The 22,640-nt window shown below is 33.9% G+C and overlaps 1 protein-coding gene across 6 annotated transcripts in view; it reads right to left on the reverse strand.

The window, feature by feature from the left end:
- IKZF2 (IKAROS family zinc finger 2) overlaps positions 1 to 22,640 on the reverse strand; it is a 166,352-nt gene that overhangs the window by 36,848 nt on the left and 106,864 nt on the right. For 5 of the 6 annotated variants that reach the window (XM_037848590.1, XM_037848589.1, XM_037848587.1 and 2 more), the window contains 2 exons: positions 19,180 to 19,446; positions 12,369 to 12,536 (listed from right to left, as the gene is read on the reverse strand). In XM_037848590.1, coding sequence (XP_037704518.1) covers positions 12,369 to 12,536; positions 19,180 to 19,446 — 435 coding nt within the window. The remainder of the gene's footprint in view (positions 1 to 12,368; positions 12,537 to 19,179; positions 19,447 to 22,640) is intronic. The other variant, XM_037848591.1, reaches the window with a different exon arrangement.

Below are 22,640 nucleotides of genomic sequence, written 5' to 3' on the forward strand. Positions count from 1 at the left end.
AACAAAGACACCGCAGCAGAAATCCAAGAAGATACAAGACAAAAAATATATTTGGTATTTTTTCAATATTACAAATGTGCAAAACATTCATCATAAAAGTAATCCATCTCTATAAACTTTTCCCTTTTGATAGGATTTGTATTCTCTCTTCAGACTATTTTTTCCACATCTGACTTTCCCAGTATTATAACCCAGCTACAAGTAAGCAAGAAATTTGGACAGCAAAAAGGTCCAAAATTAATCAGTTTGGAAGCAGATAACCTCTAATGTATGGAGTATTCACATAAAGAATATATGTATATGTATCCATAATATTTGGATTTCAAATATGAGCACTAACACTTACTAGTTGTGTGAGAAATCTGGATTAAATCAAATGAGGAAATAATTGAACCTAACTCAACATTTTTGCAGTAAATTTTTTTAAAAGGCATATGAAGGATTTAACAAGGAGGCATATAGTAAATGCTCAAAAAATGGCAACTTTTTGTAACACGTAGCTTCTAACATACTCTATAAATTTATTTATTATGTTTACTGCTCACTATGATCCCTCATTAGATTGTAAGCTACACAAGAGGAAGGGTAGGATCAGTTTTTTCTTTACTGTTCTGTCTCAAACATCTAGAAGAATGCCTGGAACATAGATACTCAAGAAATATTTGTTGAATGAATAAATGTCATTTCATTACGAGCTTTTTGGGGTTTCTCCACATGGTATTAAGATTTACAATTAAGAGAGGCCATGACTCAGGTCTGCTATGTTTATTGTCCATAGTGAGTTAAAAGAGCAGTCTTGAGCCACATCTAATTTTAAGAAAAAACATCTAAATGCATACTGTTTTTGTGACTCATGAACTTGAAAAATATGCATTAGCTGACCCTATAAAAATCAGTTTTTTTTTTCCTTTCCTTTTCTGTGAATTTTAGAAGAAATACATTGTATCTCAAGGATGTTTCCATTCAATTACTCAACAAATAGTTTCTGATTATCTATTATGTGCCAGAAACTGTTCCAGGAGCAGCTGGGGACACATTAATAAATAAGACAGAGAACATCCAGGACCTTACCGAGCTTACATTTGAGATAATCACAGATTCTGATTCAAGCTTTGCAAAAACATTCAGATAAAGACAGCAAGATGGAGAGAAACCAAGAGAGCGTTTTAAGTAGGGTGCTTGTGGACGGCCACTGTCTCCAAGAAGATGACACTGAAGCTAATATCTGAAAGACAATGAGGTGGCCATGCCAAAAACTGGGGAAAGAGATTAAGGTAAAGACTTCAAGGTTCACCAGAGCAAAAGCCCAGGGGTAGGAAAGGACAAAAGGACCTAAGGGTAGCAAGGAGGACAGAGAATGAAGGGTAGAGTGGTATAAGATTAGACAGGAGAGGTGAGCAGGCCTAATCATGAAGTACTTACATAGGCTACGATAAGTACGTGATTTTATTATGTGTAACAGAAAATCATTAAATTTGTAAGCAGAGACTGACATGATTTAAATTGATATTGTTGTTGTTTTAAAAAAATAACATTCTGGCAAGAGTACAGTGATTGAGAACATGGGCTCTGGAGCCAGGCAGACCTAAGCTTATATCCCACGTTTTCCTCAATATATCAGAAGTTGTATAAAATGTGCATATGCAGACAAAATGGAAAGATTTTACTATATCAGAGCATAATTTTTTAAAAGTACTATCAAAAAGATAATTTATATTATTTTTAGCATTATTGTTATTAAGTACTGTATCTTCTCAAGCATGATGGAACATGCGTTTCTTTATTAAAGCAGGGTACAAATCTTTAGTTTTATGTGAAGCACCTTTCTCTGTGTGTGTGTGTGTGTGTGTGTGTGTGTGCGCGCACATATCTAATGCAAATATAACAAACAGAAAAAAGGGAAAATAAGGTAAAAGTATGAGGCTTAAAGCTTTACATAAGAGATCATATGAAAAAATATATATTTTCAAGTGAGACAGATTGAGTTCAAACCCCAGGTTTACTCTATGCTGCGTATGGGGATGTTAGGTAACATCAGTCTCTTAAACCTGAAAATAACGTACTTAAAATAGTACCTGGCTCAAAATAAGATTATATTAAATATTAGTCATTATTTTACATTTTTATAATGGACAGATACTTATCTACCAGGATACACATAACCACACTGGTCTCTGTTAATCTTAAAAAACTAACCTTCTAGTCAATGTAAGAATATTCAACTTGAAGCATCCACTCCTTCCTTCATTCATTTAATACAGTAGTAAGGGATGGAGATGCAAAACAGTATATACCAAGATCTCTACTTTTGAGATGCTGAATTTAGTGTCTTTTATATTCATGTCTATACACTTATTATCACCATATTTCTATACAGTTTAAAAGAATACCATCCTGATAGATGACTTATGATACTTTAAATAAAAATTTAATTATATTCTAAATGTATTTAATATGCATATAATGAAAAATGCTTAGTTTTTATTTGCCCGATTTTCTACCATATGGAAATTTTCTTTCAAGATCTGGCAAGATGAGTACAAGTTGAGGATGAACAAGACTCACCAACACAGATGAAGGAGAAAAGATAAAAGGGGAGGATGGAGATTGGCTTACCCCCCTCCCTCCAAAACACACACATAAAGAAAGAAAGAAAGAAACAGTGTGACATGCCCTTTTGGATACTGGGTGAATAGTGAAGTTGGCATATAGCCTCTCCATTTCTGCTATGGTATTCCAAACATGCCAGTTCTGCAGATACAGCAACTTGGAAGAGAAAGCATGTACATGAAATTGACACATTTTACAACTGTCCACAGAAACATCCACTTGGGGGTGCATAAACTTTGGAATGAGGGCAATGACTGTAAAAAATTCAGAAGAATGAGAAAGAAATTCAATGAATTTTGTCCATTTCTCTGGAACTCTTGAGACTATGAGATTAGGGAAAGGTAGGGAGGAAATATTCCAACAGTAAACTGATATAATAAATGCCCTTTCTTCAAAATGAAAAGAGCTACATCAAATAACTATGGGGTACAGAAAAAAGACTTCTCTTTAATAATTCCTTTTAGAAATAAGTCTAAAGTTTAAAGAAGTGTGACTATTGCTATTTATAAAAGATGAGATTGTATATGCTATTAGATTTTTTTAAAAAAATTTTTTATAAGGAACATATAATAAGTATAATAAGGTAGAGTCAATATATAATGATTATTTGCTTGGAAAAAAAGGTTTCTACTGGGTGGAAATCACATGTATTGTCTTACCCGATGGTCTCACTGAAAGTGGCTTTTCCCTGATGGTCAAATTTCAATGGACAGGGCCTTAAATGTGGTTTAAAGGTCAGGAGTGATGGTACTAATTCCATCCCCCTCTTCAGTGTTTATAGCAAAGCATAACAAGAGGTACCAAGGGCATCAGTGTCAGGACTTGATGGGTGAAATCAGCACAGCACAGTTATGCAAAGCATGTGTGCAATTGACACTGCTTGTGAAATTATCAGTGTAATCCACCTCTATCAACCACCTCCAGGAAGGAAAGGAGGGGTTGAGAATGGGGAAAGTCCACACTTGGGAGATCACATAGAAAGTGGGCCAAGTGCCAGGTCTACAATCAGGTGAAAGCAGTTCCTTCTCATGGGAAGCCTCCAGGACAAATTATATTATACTTACGGCACCATTACTACTATGAATGAGCTACCCCAGATTCAATTTCCGAACCAGCATAATGTAATCCAATGATGTCTATCATTATGCTGGTCCATGGATTAGTATTTTTTTTAAATTGATCTTTTAGGTAAATTGGGTAGAATAGAGTTGTGGTGATCTGGTTTTAACCTACTGTCACTGGGAAAATAATTTATTACAAAAATCATATGGCCAATTTTCAACTTTTTTTGTTCTTCATTCATTTCACAAAATGATTGGTACTATTATTATATTCAAAGGGCTAGAACCTGCAGCAATCCCATTTTTATAAATTGTTGTATGTTATGTAAACTGAAGGAACTTATGCATTTTTTTCAGTCACTACAAAAAATGAAGTGAAGAAATATTGAAACAAATGGTTGAATAATTAGGGAAACAAGGTTATGAGAAGAACAAAAGAAACTGAAGAGAAGGCAAAGCAAGAGAGAAAGGGAAGATAATTAAAAAAAAAAACAAGATGGATGTAGGGTGCATTGGGAAAGAAAATGATTACAAATGCTACATGTACTGTAAGAACACATTTCAATTTATGAATTCCTGATTGGCCAGCAATTTAAGGTAAAGGAGGATTTTGATGTGGCTGTGGGGATGAACAGCTGAGTAAGAAATGACAATATGTTTGCGGGCATACTATCCTCATGATAGACTGTCTCGTGAGTAAATTTAAAAACAGAGCATTTTAAATTATTTCTTTAACAGTATGGCTAAAGATTAGCCCCATCACAATCCAAACAGATACTACGTTGAACTTTATTTTCAAGAAATATGAAGATGAGGAGAAAGCTAGCTCTTCTTACAATTTTTCTGAGGAAACATAGCTTAAACCTTAAAAATGCCTGTTGGTTGGTACAACTTTCTACTATAGATGAATATCCAAATATAATCCCATAGTCAAGGCTGAATTTCCAACATGTCATTAAAAACATTCAAGACCATGTGAGAAGTGTTGTACTTATTTTTTTTAATCTTTACAGTTTATGAAAAGAAATGTATAACATACACACTATGTAATTTTGCAAAGATTAAAATCTATATTCTATTCTCTTTTAATCTTTAATTTGGGAACAGCATTAAAGTATGTGAAAAGTATAAATGAAATGCTAATTAGAAAAAATATGCAATTCTAGTTCCTTCTGGATTTTTTTTTAATAACAAGTATGCTAAGAATTATTTTGATTAATAGGGGTTCAGGGCTTAATTAAAATACTATTTCTCCAAAGTATTGGGTATAATAAAGAGAATTAAAGGGAGTAATGAATAACATTTAAAGCATACTAATCAAATTTCTAGGAATGAAAGGAATATAACCACTTGTTAAACTGAAAATCTACGGGAAAAAACCAATAAAGATTCTTTCTGTAGTAGGGGCCCTGATTCACTGACTCACCATTAAAAAGTCACATAAACACTATGTTATGTTATAAATTTATGTAAAGCAAATTCGATGATTTGTGTGGTAAATTTCAAGGTTATCAAATAGGATAAGTTGTACAGACCGGTCGCATTTATTTCCTACATCTTAAATTAATGGCATGTCTGTGACATAGTTTTTTAAAGTGCAGTTTATTTTCTCATTGGACTAAAAATTTGATTGTGATCTTCAGCTGATCTGTTGTTGCTCACATATTCAAATTCTTTATTTCTCTCACCACCTTCCCTCACCTACCCTTAAAATGTCATTTAAATTTCACATGTAAAAAAATAATGTTTCATTCCTTTTGTTTTGAATGTTGTAAAAAGACAAAAGTAGAAAGAGGGTTGCAATTGCTACATATGTTTAAAATTTAGCCAAGAAAACATACCTCTATAAAATAAAAGAATTCAAATGAAACATCAGCCTTAAAACAAACAGACTATCTCTGAAGAACCCATAATAAATGGAAATGCTTTTATTAAACAAAAAATTGACTATTGCCATGTATCTGAGCAAAACTTACACTGCATCATTTCACTTTGAATCTTTTTTTTTTTCCTGAATGAACAATATTTCAGAATTAATCAATTAACTACCTGGTTTTGCTCAGACCCAATAAAAAGATTTTAACTGTGGTACCCACTTTCCTCATTGGGTTATGTGAGATTAGAAGAAATAATTCATTGCAAGTGCTTAGTACAGTGTCTAGAGTCTAGAGAGAGTTCAGGAGATACCAAATATTATCTGTAGATCACCTAACTATAGGGACTATACAACTAAACAAGACTTTACTGGTTTCTGCTGCATGTAGAATCTGCAAGCAGAGCTCCAAATAGAAAATGATCAGCCTGTATAGGGACCACACACAAAAAAAGCAGCTAGTATTTATTGAATGGATACTGTATTACAGACTTTTTTTCCTAAGTGCTTTGCATTCTTAAACTGTAAAAAGTAAAAATTAGTATATAAATGTGTGTATGTGTATATATACATATATCACAGATATAAGAAACATAAATGCATACCAGTGCTGGGCTCATTTTATCAAGCTACTAAATGGAAATTCAGATAGAAAATTTTCAAGCCTTCAATATACGAGGCAGCATTGCGGCATTAATAACACACAATAATAAAGAAGAAATTAAAAAAAGTAAAACAAAGAAGGAAATACTTCCTATAAATAATATTCATACCAACAGAAATTAGAATTAGAATCATTACACAAAACTTAACTCCTATACCAGTAATCATAAGCATTAATTCTTAAATTTTGGTCAGTGTGTGGAATATTCTCTGTTTGGCCATCATAGTCATTTTTTACCCTTATTTGCTCTGCTCTGCTACTGCAGAAAGCTAATTTTATTGGCTTTACCAATAGGCACCTTTGTCCTCTGGCTTCCGGTTAGGTTCAGTTCATGGGAAGCATCAGCAAGAGACTGGAGGGTGGAAAGAAAGTGAGGTAAGAGTGTTTGTTTCCCAAGTCACAGGTTGGCAGTGGGATTTCATTATTGAAGGTCAGTGATCAAGACTCTCTCTTACTTCCACAGCTCTTTCAATTCCACTGACCTCTTGATTCCTTTGCTGTTTCAGACATGGGGTTGGTAATGGTTTCATGCTATTGTTAGCCTCACAGAGCTTAAGTGTGGCAAGTGGCTACCATAGTGGACTGTGTAGCCTTAAGACTACTGTCTCTGCCAAGACAGTAAACTAAAAGCATCTCTGGGTGAATTATAAAAATTAGTGTGATATCATCAAAGAACTGAAAAACGTGGTGATTCCTAGCATATACCCATTTAAACTATTTGGCTAATTCAAGATCTATATGGTTCTGTGGATGAATGCAGATGCATTTGTAGCTGTAGTATCGTTTCTGGAGCATATCAACATAGCCCTTGACATCCAGTATTGAGCTCTTGACTTTGTGATTTCTTTTTAAAATAATTCCTGTCAGCAAAAATAATCAGAAGCAGTTGGCCTTCACATTGCAGGAACACTATTATACGTCAACTATTCTACCCTAAGGCTAGGTCAAGCCTCCCCTCTGTCATAATATAGTCCAGCATCTACAGAACATCAACTTGGACCATTACATTGATGACTGGACCTGGTGAGGAGGAAGTAGTAAACAACCAAGATGCCTCAGTAATATGTATGCATGCTAGAGGATGGGAGATATACACCAGGAAAGTTCAGAGAATTGAAGCAATGATAAAGTCTGTAGTAGCCCAGTGGTCTGGAGCCTGCTGAAACAGACCCTGTGATGGTTTGAAGCTATATGTACCCTAGAAAAGATCATGTTCAGAAAAGATCAGCTAATCCATTCCTGTGAGTATAGACCTATTGTGGGTAGGACCTTGTGATTAGGTTATTTCAATTCAAATGTGACCCAACTCAATCAAGGTATGTGTTAATCCTCTTACTGGAGTCCTTTATAAGAGGGTAAAAGACAGAAAAAAAGACACAGAGAATGTGAGAGAGGAAGCCACTGAAGTCAGAAGCTGAAAGCAGTAAAACCTGAAAGAAAAGGACCAGCAGCTGTCGCCATGTGCCTGCTATCTGACAGAGGAGCCAAACCTCACCAGAAGCCGGTCTTCAGGGAGAAAGCATTGCCTGTTGATGTCTTGGGCTTCACATTTTCAGAACTGTAAACTTTTAAGTTAATAAATCCCCATTGCAAAAGCTACCCCATTTCTGGTATATGGCATTTCACCAGCTTTAGCAAACTAAAACTGACCCTCTATAGTAACAGATTAAATTGCTATACCTTGCACCTTCCACCATTAAAAAGGAGGCACAAAGCCTGGTGGCCCTTTGTATTTTGTAAGCAACATACAGCATATTTGGATATGATACTTTGAACATATCCTTAATAAGCCACAAGACTGCCATGTTCAGGGGGGCCTAGGGCATAAGAAAAGGCTCTGCAGCATGTCCCTGCTGTGATGAAAGGCCCCTTCTACTTTTGGCATAAGACCCAGCAGATGCAGTGATTTTTGGAAATGGCTATGGCAGATAGAGATGCTATATAGCATATCCATCAAAAGAAGCATCAGACTGCAGATCCATAAGGTTTTCTGGAGTAAGGGCACACTATCTTTTCCCAGTAACTATTCTCTATTTGAAAAGCAGCTCCTGACTTGCTATGGATACTGGTTACGTCTATGGACTATGGGACTCCAAATGACTAGGTGGCCCAAACTGTGCATCACAAGCTAGACATTATCTGATTCACCATTTCATAAAATAAGATATACACAACAGCATTGCATTTATAAATGAAACTGGGACCACACAAGTTGAGAAGGCCAAGAACACTGCGTGTGCAAGTAGCTCAGATGTCCCTGGTACCTGCTCCTACTACTTCATAATCTCTCCTTCAACTCATACCAATAACCTCATGGGGAGTTCTCAATGACCAGTTAATAGAGGATGAAAACATGCAGACCTAGTTTATTGATGGGATTTCTTGGTATCTGGTGTCAACTGTGACTGCTGTGTTACAGTTCCACTTAAGGTGTCTGGCTCTGCAAGACAAAGTGAAAGGATATCCTTCCTGCCAGCAGATGGAACTTTAGATAATATATTTGATTGCACATTTTGCATGGAAGGAAATATAGCCATGGTAATGAAACATGACATGGCACATGGTCAATGACTTGGAATAACAAGACTGGAAGACTGGTGACAAGAAGGTCTGGGGGAGAGATGTGGATGTACCTCTCAGAATTGGGACAAAGTGTGCCAACATGATGTTCTATGAAAACACCTTTTAGATGCCATCCACTGTGGAAGAGACTGTTAGTAATCTGGACAAGGTGGTCTATCTTATGGGTGTCAGATTCCTTACCTGGCTGCCCTGGTGCTTGCTCAGTGGGTTCATGTACAAAGTGACCATGGAAGCAGGGATGGAGACTATGTACTGATTCAACAACATGGAATTCCCTCTCCATGACTGATTTAACTACCACTACTTCTGAGTTTCCAAATTTCCAATGCTGAGACCCTGATATGGCACCATTCCCCAACCAGTCAATCGATGGCAGATAGTTTACATAGAACTCCTTCCAATATGGAGGAGTCAGTAATTTATTCTCATAGGAATAGATAGATATTCAGGATATGGATTTGCCTCTCTTTCCTTCAATGCCTTTGTCAGCTCTACCATGCATGGATTTAATAGAATGTCTTACCAATTACTTTGGCATTCCATACAATATTGCCTTCAACTAGGGAATATTGCATGGCAAAAGAAATACAGCAGTGGGCTCAACCTCACAGAACTCACTAGCTATAACTCATTTTTTGTCATCCAGAATCAGCTGATTAAATGGAGTAATCAAATCCTACCAATGTAGTGGTTCTTGTTTGGTTGCCAGTTGGGAGAAGTTTGGATGAGTCCAATAGCATATGATACATGCCTACAGCTCTCTCTTCCTTAGCCAGAATGCATGAGTTTGAGAACAAAGAGGTGAAGGTAGAAGCGACATCTCTAACTACTATATCAAATATCTCATTTATATGACTTTTCCTTCCTGTCTTGTAACTTTGGAATTGGTGGTTTTAAAGATCTCAGTGCCCAGGTGATCAGAATCTTGGATCTGATGTATTAGATGCTTAGATTCCTCCCTTGCTATTTTGGGCTTCTCAAGCTGATGAACTAACAAGAAGAGAAGCTGGCTACTGGCTAGTAAGTGATCCAGAGAACCAAGAAATTTTGAGTTACTTACTATACAATGGGAGCAAGGAGAACTATGTTTGGACTGAGCCACCTCTTAAAATAAATTTATCCAATACTTCTGGGTCATTAAAAAACTGCAGAAGCCCAAGAAAGACACAGGACTACCAAAGACTCAAAACTTGTTGGAATTAAGGTCTGGCCGCCCATCAGGTAAAGAACCTTGTCTAGCCCAGGTGCTGAAAGACAGACAGTAAGGGGAAGACAGAATTTGAAGTGAAAGAAGAAAGCTATAATGATCAACTTGGGCTTTCCAACTAAGTAGAGAAGCACGGACCTCAGCAGCTGTTCTTTGTTTCTTTTTCTCCCCCTTTTGCTCCACTATTTACTATGAAGAACATTGGTGAGGACTAATATTTTAGATTCCAATTGAAAGTATGACTGATTGCTATTCCCTTGAAAATGCAGTAATTGGATGGGGTTTCGTGTGTCCCCATGTAGGGGTCCCAAGTATTTTAACTAGACAAAGGACAAAAATGGATGCTGAGGGACAAAGAGATCGACTATGCTAGATATTCTCCCTTTGCCCTTCTAGATCTACTCTCTACCCTTCTCCATCTTTCTCTTTGCCCCCAAGAAGCTGGCCTTTATGGCTGCATCAAAGACTCTCTTTTTTTTCTGGCTTCTGGTTAGTTTCAGCCAATGGGATACCTCGCAGGAGATGGGAGGGTGGAAAGAGTGTAATCAGGAATTTATTTCTCTAGTTCCCTGTCTGCCAAATCCTACATTGACAGTGGTTGCATTTCTTTACTTAACAGCAGAGTTCTTATTTAGCAGCCTCTCTTACTCCAGTTTTCTCTCTCTCTCTCCGGGTTCCAGTTACTGTTCTGTGCCCTTCCTCATCAGGCCAAGGGCTGGTAACGCTCCACAGTGTTGCTAGCTATGACATGTTTCACCATCCTGTTTGCTCTCCCTTAATATTGCCTGCATTCTTATAAATAGTCACTGAGTTAAACTTGTAGTTACCTAATTTGAGTATGCCATCTGTTTATATATCTGCAAAAATCATGAGTTAATAAACCAAATTGCAAAACCAGCATGACAGCAGTTAAAAGGACTATGTCTTAATTTATGATCAGAAAGGTAATATATCTATGAACACTCAACCATGATATTAAAAACAATATAGAGTATAAAGAATGAAATAGGAGATTTTAAAATTATATTTTGCCTCAACTTGATGCAACAGATCTGTTCACGAAAAGCTATGTGTTACATAATCCTCGGTCAACTCAATAATACTTTAATAGATCACAGTACATGGTTAGCTGAAGGAAATATACCTATCATGTCTTAAAAATATCTTTTAGTAAAGAGTATGTTTTGTAATAAAACTGTATCACTTTAAAATAAAATCATACCATAAACTTAAAATAAAACAAAATGTTACAGTTGCAAGTACTTGACATATTTTGAGTCAGGAAGGAAAGTAAAATATATACTTAAAATATTTTGTTTTAATGTTTGCATTGATTTAATTTTTGTGTAACTGCCCCCAGTTTAAGAGTTAATGTTTAAAATAGTTTTACATATTTCATATTCATGTTAAAAAACTAAACCCAGCCTTGTTAACAGGAAAATGTAAAGAAAGATAATATAAGCATTACCTCACAATCCACAGCACTCGAATCCAATTTGTAAATGTAGATATGGAAATATCACTTCCATCATATCTTCATATTAAATTTAAATTTTAATATGTCATTATGGACAGAGGGAGCATATAAAACTGGCTTGCAAGTGTTCCATATTAATTTTCCACCTTTAACTTCTTGGTTATGGCAATTCATGTTAAAAGCCCAATGAGATTCATTTAAATTTCTAATCATTCTTTTATGTGCTATATTGTCTTTACTTTTATTTTTTATGTTTTTGGATCAAACTTATTCTAGATTTTTTTAATGATGATCTATGAAGCAGAGATAGTTTCAGATAATATCCAATGGCTATAGTTTGAAAGCTAAAGAAACAAGAAGAGCTGAAATGGAATAAAAAATACTCTTAACAGCCAATTTTCTAATGAGCATTATTTTTCAAGTTAATAAATAGCAATATTTGATTTCCCACTGAGGTCCCCAGCCTAGACACTGTATCAATCAAAAAATATCACAGCTTTCATCTCCTGTATTATAATAAATAATTAGAGCACATAACTGTGATATTTCACTAGATCTTTTATTGTACTGGATTAACCATAATTACTGCATTAATAAGTGTGATAAAATTTTTAAAATCAGAAAATTTATATCACATCTGTTTTTCTTTTTACAGTGGCTTGAAATAAGAGACACTTCAGTTAACAGTGCTCCTTTTTTATAAGATGAGACTAAAAAAGGTCCATATGCATTTTGCAAGATTTATCAGTTATTTAATACACAAAAATAAAAATATTGGCTAGTTCATTCCTTACTACATGACAAAGCTTCCAGCTACTTTTTTGTAGTAATCTATAGCACTGTCCTGAATTCTTATATTTTAGCTTTCTTCTCAAAGAGGTGGTGATGCTTACCAGAGTGGGTCCTGAGGTGTCCCGTGAGAGCATCCCTTCTCCTACAGGCATAGCTGCAGAAAGGACATTTGAACGGCTTCTCTCCAGAGTGTAATTTTATGTGCCTCAGCAGGTTGCCCTTCTGAGTAAAAGAAGCTCCACACTGGTTACAGTGGAAGGGACGTTCACCTGCAGCAAAGGAAAGACATCGGAAAGATCAAGTAAGTTATGTGCCACTGACTAATTTGCTACATTCTATTATCTAGAGCCAGTTCTGTGTGCTAGAAGAATGTAGTAGATTTTAATTCCCTTATAAGTCTATAATAAAATATATCTTCCTTGAATTTGATTTAATAATATCAAATTCTGAAGCTTTAACTCAGAGTGGCCATTTCTCATCTTCATATAAATTTGACAGGATACCTGTCATTGACTCAAAAGAATAACAATAATGGTATTTACCATTGTTGAACAACTAGTTGCCATCACCTTACTGACTTTACCAGTTGCTTTACATACATTATTTTGAGCCTCACAGTAACATTACCAGGTATTATTAGATATTATTAGGTACTATTACTTTCAATTAACAAATGAAGAAATTGAAGTTCAAAAGTATCAATTTATTTGACTAAAGTCACAGAACTATTAAGTATTAGAGATGAGAATTTGAGTCTTGCACAGTTTGACTACAAAATCTTGTTCTCTTTATTTATTTTACCATGCTATTTCTTTACAAATCACAGAAATTTTGAGTTGGAAGAGGCCTTAAAGATTAATTAGTCCAACTCCCTCATTTTGATGATAAGGAAAAAGGGCCAAAGAATTGAAGAATGAAGGTCACAGTGCTTATTGCCTCAAGATCTCCAAATATGGTCCAGGTCTTGATTTTCCTGGTCACTAAGAGTGAAACTTTTGGCAAATTTTCCTCATAAATCAGGGGAAACCCAAAGAAAATCATTCATCCAGACATTTCCTGTATACTCTTTTTGTTGTGAAAAATATTTGTTGATGGAAATTTTTCCCCTGTTAATGGCATTGCTAAAAAATTATTTAAGCTGGGATTCTTGTTTCAGTCTGTTGTTGTCAACTGGCTTTCACCAGTGTCATCAAACATAAAGATATATAGATAATGAAGTAATAAAATTGGCAAGTAGGATCAACCTGTTAACATTATCAAACCACAAAAAAGTTACTATTTTTTAAGTTTGTCTATCTTTAATGATGGAACAAATATATATAAATAGAACAAATGTGTAATACTAAAGCTCTAAGTTTAGAATAAAGATAAAATTAAAAAAACAATTCTTTTGGTTGAACTGGATCATTTCTGTACTTGGATGATTATAATTTTAATTTTTTTAAATAATTTTACACTGAATTGTCATTTTTTGTAGATCTTTAACTGAAACATTCATAGTAACAGTGAATAATGAAAGTCCCATATAGTTTTTGGTCCTTTGATAAAAATGCAAGGTTCAATGTTTCTTTTTATTAAAGAAAACCAGAAGGCATAAAGAAGATAAACTGCCATCATCTTCTGGCAGCATGCCACTGAAATTCTAGCATATAGGTTTGCTATTAAACCTAAAGAGATTGAAAATTTTCTAGATCAAGTCTATCTAAAATCCCATAGTACTTTCTCATTTTTGAACTTAATGAGGTACAAAGTGAAAATGTGTAATCTGTGTGTGTATTTGTGTATGTGTGTGGTGAGGTTCAGGTTTTTTCTTAAGAAATCTGGAGATCTAATGAGCTAAGTCTACAAAAAGGTACTACATTGATGGTTTAGATTGGAAAAAAACAAGATCCATCACGTTAAATTTACCTTAAATTTTATCTTATTTAACTTGTTGGATTCAGTTGGTAAAGTTAAATTTTATTTCAGCACTAAATGCAGCTTAAAAGAAAAATATTTTACCTAAAACCCTCATACGAAGTCTCACAAAATAGTTTGTTAAAAAATCTAATTTAGCAGATCTTTTTCATTATTCACACACACAGACATATACAACTTAACTTGATTATTTTTTTAATGGACTAATAGTCTACAACCTTTTAAAATCAGAATTTTCTACTCATCACCTATGCCATGTAATCAGTAATAGAAGGGAAGTTAACTTTTTAAAGAGAGTAGGAAAATAGCAAACATAAATTATACTTTACCTCCCAATATTTTATTTTACTTTTGGAATCTATGTAGAGTTTCCCAGCCAAGTAACAAACCAGTGACCAAAAACTTTAAAAATGAAGTAATTAAATTAGTAAGTGAGATGAACAACAAAAAATTGAATTCAGGTTTGACTTTGGAAAACACCCAATTAGCATGCTGACAATTTTTTAAACCTCCTATATAATCTTGAGTCAGAATATTTTAAATCCCTAAATTAGAGAATTAACTTATACATCAGCATTATTTATAGTAATGCTAATGGTAAAGGAGAGAAACAATACGGCTAACTCTTTTATAAAAGAAGTTTTAAATTCACAAGATGGCCAATTACCTAATTGATTTTTATGAAACCAATGACGGGATAACATAGTTTTTATCTTTACAAAATACTCCAGGTATCTTCAAATATTTTTAATAAGAAATTACTTCTGAATTTATATGATTATCTTCAGTGGAAGTAGATGAAATAAGAAGGGGTCTAAGTCTATCAGGAAATGTTGCTGTGTTGCTGAGTGCATGAGTCTGTGTGGAAGCATCTATTGATGTTCCCATGCCCATGGGAAGTAAAGAAACATGCATGATGAAGGCAAACAGACACACTCCCTTTTATGATAAGAGGAAAAGGGCATTTCCGTCAACTGTGATTTTAACCACGTAAGGTCTTTGAAAAGTATTGATCTGCTTTATGAATAAATTTTGATCAATGCTTTTTACTTTTAGAAACTAACTGTATGGCTTTCTTAATTTGGTTTGAAATCAGCTTAACTACTTTTGATGTCTTGATTATATAAAACAATAATTATGATTTCAGCAACCTTTGTTACTTTTTTGTGTTCCACAGTAAATTTTTTGGGATTACAGTGAAACCCCCAATAACACTTGTGCTGAAGACAAGGATGAAAACATGGATTAATTTAGGAAGTATTTTTTTTAGTATAGATATTTATATTTCAGCAATGAACCAATCCAAATACAAGTGTCATAGCCAAATATTTCTAATAACAAATAAAAAATGAGTGAATCGACTAAATTTTTGAAAATCCCATCCCTGCAAAACATCAGCAATCCTTTTAACCAAATGTGGGATACTGTCTGGCCTATGTATTACAGATATATAAAATATATATATATATTTACATATTAAGTATATATATTTATATTTATCTTATAACTCAGGAAAAGATTCAATTAACTACCTAATTGTCTACGCAACTTCAAATAACACATTTCAGTTACTTCTTTTTAATAAATTGCCTGTTTTTTCTTTAAACTGAATGGGAGGAATCACTATGTTCTTTGGAGTCAATTTAGACCTTGTCTGAAAAAAACCATTAATTATGTTCTTCATATGTAAATAAAGTAAATTTTAGGAAAACTCCACAAACTTATTAATACATTAATGACACTACAGAGTAATCTAATTCAAACAAACAAGGTTATTGTTTCTGTGATAGCTAATCCTTCTGGGAAGGGTACAACTCTAGATCAGGGAGAACTACTAAATGTGGCCACTGGCTATCCTTCATTTCCATTCTCAATCTGTTTTGTTTTTATTTTTTAACCAAATCTATCAATCTATTCAGTGATCAATTTCTAGTTATTCACAGCATGAGGTAATCTATCATTTTTATTATGGAATAAATTACATTTCAATGTTTAATTATTCATTTGAAAAGCAACTGTACATGCATGAATTTGCTTTGGTGAATCAAAGACAGAGGATGTTCCTGTATTAGATGGAACAATCTACAAATATGCAAAATCCCAAGCACCTGTAGAGAAGGTCTTGGAGCAAGAGAATGGCTCCACAAAGCAGCAATGTTCAAAATATGGTGCTGAAAACTTAGTTACAAAGATGGGAGTACTCTGTCCTAAGGAGGGGCAAAGATAAGGATATTCTATATTTATAATGTTTCCATCATGTTTGTGCATGAATTGATTTACTACCCTTACTTATTTTCTTTTTCTTAGATTCCCAATGAAGAGTGCCTGGAGTATCCGATGAAAATATTACCTGATCACCTACTAAAGTAGCAAAACCAAAGAAACAGCACCAAGCCATTAAATAAAACTCCAGAATTGGCACTTTAGTAGAATATGAAAGAGAAAGAAGAAGTGAACCAGATCTGATACTCCATGTTGTAATAAATTGGGTGGTTGTGCATCATTTTTCACTGCAATTTTATATTAGATATTCTATGAGCTGAAAACACACAAAAAAATGTTTCCCAAAGCTTTATAAGGATTTAAGATAGTGGCTTTATACTAGCTTTAAATTGGGAGCAGGCAGTTCTAAAATGATTTGTATATTTGTTTAATGACTAAATTCTGACCACATGTTTTCAACTTAGTTTAAAATAAACACAAATAGACCTTCTATTCTCAAATAGTACTAAAATGGAGTTGAAAATGTTATGACCCACTCAGATGTATAAACTAGGTCATCAGAAATACATGTTAATATAGCTAATTGAAAAGTATCACTTCCAAAATTTCAAGGTCATCACTGTACAGCATGTATCACAAGCTTCTCTATGAACAGCTATTAACTCTAACAAAAATCTTCGAGATAGGAGGAAAACGGAATAATTTTCACAATACCTCAATGAATATATTACCACCACCACCACCCCCAAATGCTCATAGTGTTACAAGGGTATTTTAAATGGCTGTTTAATCTATTCTAGCCTTTAGCAGTGAGTGAATCCTGTATGCTTAGCACTTGTGGAAATCTGTATAACTATTTAGAAACATTTTCTATGCCAAGATCATTTTCAAAATTAAAATAATTCAACTCCACCACAGTAGTAAATGTGGCAGAGCAGTTATTTAATACCATTGTGTTTACAAACTAACAATTTTCATGAAAATCACTGTCATATAGTGAAACGCAGATTAAACTAAATTTTCCAGAATGAATACAGTGGTTCTTTGAATTTTCTTAACTCAGTACCCAAAAGGCTTATTTAAAATCTTCCAAAAATGTTTGTATGTTTTTTCAGCCTTAATATGAATACTTTCCAACAAAAAAATCATTAGACTGATTTTGTTTAGCTTGTATGTACTAGATGGGAGAATTTACAGATTTGAATGAGTATCTTCCTCAAAATAATCACACTGAGAGAATGAATATATTAAAACTTTGTGGAACTCTTCTTTTATAACTGCAATTAGAATTACTTCATGAGCACAGGAGGAAAGTACTCATTTTATAGTCTGCTTCTTGTTTCTTATAAAATATGATACTACCAAGTTGATCTTTCAACTTTTCCATGAGACATTTTAAAAAATTTAAGTGAAAAATTTAATTTTTCACTATTAAATAGAAATATTTTTAAAACATCGTATTGTTTACAAAGGGAATTCAAAACAAAACAAAAATTTAATAGTCTGTATGGTTGGAATAAGTGTATATGCTCTAAACATGATTTTGATTATAATACTGATTTAACATGTAAGTTCTCACTACAATTTTTAAAACATCAGCCTTACTTTATAGTCATGGCTCATAATAAATTGTTGGTGTATTTAAACAAAACCAGCCTGGACATCAGGAAACCTTGGTCCTAGTTTCAGAAATGTCTTTAACTACATAATGGGTAATGGGCAAATCAGTTGACTGTTCTGGGTGTCCATTTCTTCACGTAAAAAATGAGAGGTTTGGACTAAAAAGCCTTCAAAGTACTTTTTATCTCTCATGTTCTACAAATGATCAATTATTGAGACATATATCTTAAAAATCAATTTCTTTATTGTGATTTATCTCTCTTTCAAAGGAGTATCTCATTTTAAAACTCTGAGGGTATTAGTAATATTTTGTTCCGTAGTACTATTTGCATTATAGTTAAATCTATCGTTTCTTTAAACCAATTTCATAATGAATTCTACCACAATCTCATTTCTGTTGCTTTTTAAAAATTTTTTTACAAAGGATTTGAAGAGATTTAAATAAGGCCTTCCATTCATTTGGTTTTCATGAAAGACTGTCTATCACTCAGAGGTCTAAAAGTATACATTAAATTAATCCAAGGGCTTTTCTTCACCCCATTCTATAATTATACATCCCTACCTGCACAACTGCTGCCTAATTCATATTCCACCTTACACATCTGCTTGCAGGAGTCATAATAAACTATTACAGAAAGTTGGTAAATCCCCGAACAAGGAAAGTTCCTGCCTACTACAGAGCGAGTGGCAGGCAAAGATTTATTGGAAAGTGTATTCTAAGGCGTTAACTAGATAAAGTGAAAATTATTCACCCCTATATAAATGGAGGAGTACCATTTAATAATACAAACTCTCAGCTAGCAAACTACATTACCTGCCCATGGGTATGGTAAAATATGTATAGAAATACAAAAAGATTAAGTTACACAATGAAATTCTCCTATACCTTTTGAACCCTTATCATATTATTGCTACATTAAGAACTGTGGAAACTGAATCCCAAACTTCTTTTCTGATATGCTATTCAGATTTGAAGGCTGGAAGTCAAGACCCAGGCTACTCTCTGCTTTTCAGCAATCCAATACTAGCAGAATTCTGAAAAGGTAGTTTCACCATTGCCACCCCTGAATGAAAAGGAAAGAGAATAGATGTCAGGTAATATCAACATCAGATGTCACAGGCAGTCATCAGGTTATTCTTTCGGCTGCTTACCAGTGTGACTCCTTTTATGTACCATAAGCACATTGGGCCCAATGCAAACCATGCCACAGACGTCACATTTCAGTTTACCATTCGGAAGCCGGATTCCTCCCTCGCCTGGAAGCTCCTGGACTTTCCTGTTGTCAGTCACCTCGCTGCTCTCAATTAGGGGCTCTTCTAGGCTGCTACCCTCATCATGGCCCCTGATCTCATCTTCACGGCTCAGGGGTTTCCTGTCACACTCTTCATCACTCTGCATTTCTAACTTTACTGAATTTGCTGTAATTTAAAAAGAAAAAAATGAGAAATTTTAAATACATGATAAGTATTCTCATCTACATTTGTTTTCTACCTATAGCTATTCTATTAATATAGGTGGAAATGATATATTGAGTAGAATATAGTACATTGCCAAATGCAATATGAATACCTACTTCACCATATATATTTTAGTGAGCCTTTGGCATGAAAGTGAAGCTGCGTCAGGAAAGCTCTAGGTAAACAGAATGACCCTTTATTTCTGCACACAGGTATTTCTTTAAATCATTCATTTACTTTTAAAGCAAGTCTTTAGATCATTCTGGTATTGGTTCTTCAGTTTGCCAGTGAGGCCACTGAGATTGAGATAGGTTATGGAAGAGACAAGATCAAATATTACTTAACCCACAGAACCATGCCTCTTAATTTTACAATCATTATATTTACTTCATATTCTCTCTGTCACATCACAGTACTTGTGTAAACCTGCTTCTGAAGAGAGTAAGAGAAACAGCTCGGGATTTTAACCCTGCAAATATCTTAGATATATGAAAACACACTGGCAAAGCAAATGCCCTAAAATCTGACCAAACACACATATTCAGTTTAGAGCCGTATAAATGTAGGGTAGAGTAAATGGACCCTTTCCTTGCATGCTGTTAAGTTACCCTGCTTTTTTTTCTACACAAAGAAACTACTTTATGAAACAGCCACAAATCAACGTATTTCAACTCTAATCTATATACACCAAAAAGCAGTGAATGACAGGAACGGCTTAGCATGCATGCACACACTTGTGACTGTTAAGAAATTTAATGCCGTCTGTTTGCTGTTTTTGGATCATCCCACAGAAAAGTTGGAATTTTGTTAGCACAGCCCTCATTCTGGATTGCTGACAGAGTTTTTTTGCAAAGCAGAAGCAAGCTTTAAATGAATATCAGTGTTTTTTTAATCCAGTGATCTTGAACATTTCTTAAGAAACCATATAAAAGTTACAGAGCAAAACATAGATTATTTGGTACTACTTGAATAGAGGAAATATTTTCACAAAAAGGAAGTAAGTTCTTTTCACTGCAACTGTTTTCTTAGAGAAACCACACATTCTGTGATTTGTCATTAGTACTTAACACTGGAAGTAGTGCTATCAAAATGGCTTCTCTCCTGCTCCCCAGCTCTCTGCTTGGAGCTGCCTTGTTAACTAAAGGCTGTAAAATACCATGAGATCACTGGATTTAGTCAGGAAACCTTGGCTCCAGTACTTGCTTTGACATTTACTAGCAGTATTATCTTTAAATTAGTTATTTAAAATTTAAATCTTATGTCTTTCATTTGCAAATTGAAGATGAATTTAGACTACTGAATAAAGTTTGAGCAGAATAGTTGAGCTATTAAGCGTAGACATCCTCTAACCAAATTGCTTGGATTTGAATACTAGTTTTGGCATTTACCGAAAGCAACATCAGCTTCAGAAAGATACTTAAATTCTCTATGTCTTCTATAAAATGGGGATGATAATGGTACTCACTTCATAGGGCTGATGTGAGCATTAAATGAATATACATAGGAAATGTGCTTAGAACATTAACTGGAACACAAAGTAAACACTCAAAAAGGAACAACTATTCTTTCTTTCTGGAAATAATGGTGTTCTATTTATTCCATAAGATATTTGTGAAGATCAATTAATTTACAGTATATATAACCCACTGTGAGATCTATAAAAGAGATATGTCCTTCTTGGCCCTCTCAGTGTTCTGTGTCTCTACATTAAGTTTAACCCTATTTACTAGTCAGCACCGCCTCACTGGTTTTTGTGAAGAGGAGGGACATTTTGTTCATCTCTGTATTCTCAGCATGTTTAAAAAATGTGTTGTATATAGATGATCAAGTAGTAGTCACTGAGATGTTTTACTAAATAAGAATTTTCATGATAATTTTGGTTTTTCAAGTTAAAAGAATCTATGAACATCATAAGGAAAAAAACAAATGACATAAAGGATAAAAACTGAAAATTAAGTCCTTTTCTACCCAAGAATGACCATGCCTCAGTCCCCTTCTTAAAAGCAACCAATATTTTTCCAATTCAGATGTGTGTGTATGTGTGTGTACATATGTGTATGCATGTGTATATATATGCACGTGTGTATTTAAATAGTCTTTTTTACACAAATAGGACTGTACAATTCACCTGACCTGAATTTTTCTTTCTTTGTTTTAACTGCTTAATATTTTACATGTTAACATAAAAACCTACATCATTCTTTTAAATATCTGCATAAAATTCCAATTCATAGATGTATTATAATTTATTAATCCAGAATATTGTTTGAAATTTAAGACTTATGGTTTATTGCAATTACAGATATTATTTTATAATACCAGCGAGAACTGTTAACCTGATAGGTAAAAATTGGTATTGCACTATAGTTTTTAATCTGCATTTTTTATTAGGAGTGAAGTTAAGCATCTTTTACTATGTTTAGATGTCTTTTTTTTTTTTTTTTATGGACAAAAAAAAGAGTTCCTTGCTCATTTATCTACTAGGCTGTCAGTATTTTTTTTTTCACTGATTTTAAGGAGTCTTTATATACTAAGGAAATTAGGCCTCTGTTTATAAAATGTTTTGCAAGTATTTTGGTTTATTTTTGTTTTTTTTTTGCATAAATGTTAATTTTCAAAGTTGAATTTCTTAAGCTTTTCAATTATGGTTTCTGTGTTCTGTATCTTGCTTCAATATTTTTTTCCACACTTCAAGAAATTCTTCCATGATATTTTTTTCCTGTATGGAAGATTTTTCTGATCAATGCAAACACTATTGCTTACCCTGTGTGGGACTCTAGTTCATTCATAATTCTCATTTTAAAGACAAATTAAGAAGAAAGAAAACAAACAAAATTATTCTAGCCTGAGTTTATACTAACATATTATCCACATATTTATTTTAAGTGATATCCTAATGACTAGAAACTTCATAGCACTGTCATCATTTTATTTTCCTGAACTAGCCAACATCTAATAAGCTACATTTGATGAGTCTAAAGTCACTAGAATTCTATTTCTAGCAACTAAAGAAAAGTATACTAAAAGAAATAGTTTTTAGCTGAAGCTGAAACTATGAGCTCTTTTAAATTTCAAAATACCACAGTATTATGACAAATACTACTTGATGCTGAACTTTCCCATAGTGAGAAAATTAGAATAGAGATATCAAAACA

The sequence above is a fragment of the Choloepus didactylus genome, chromosome 9 (genome assembly GCF_015220235.1).
Source record: "Choloepus didactylus isolate mChoDid1 chromosome 9, mChoDid1.pri, whole genome shotgun sequence".
NCBI classification, from domain to species: domain Eukaryota; kingdom Metazoa; phylum Chordata; class Mammalia; order Pilosa; family Megalonychidae; genus Choloepus; species Choloepus didactylus.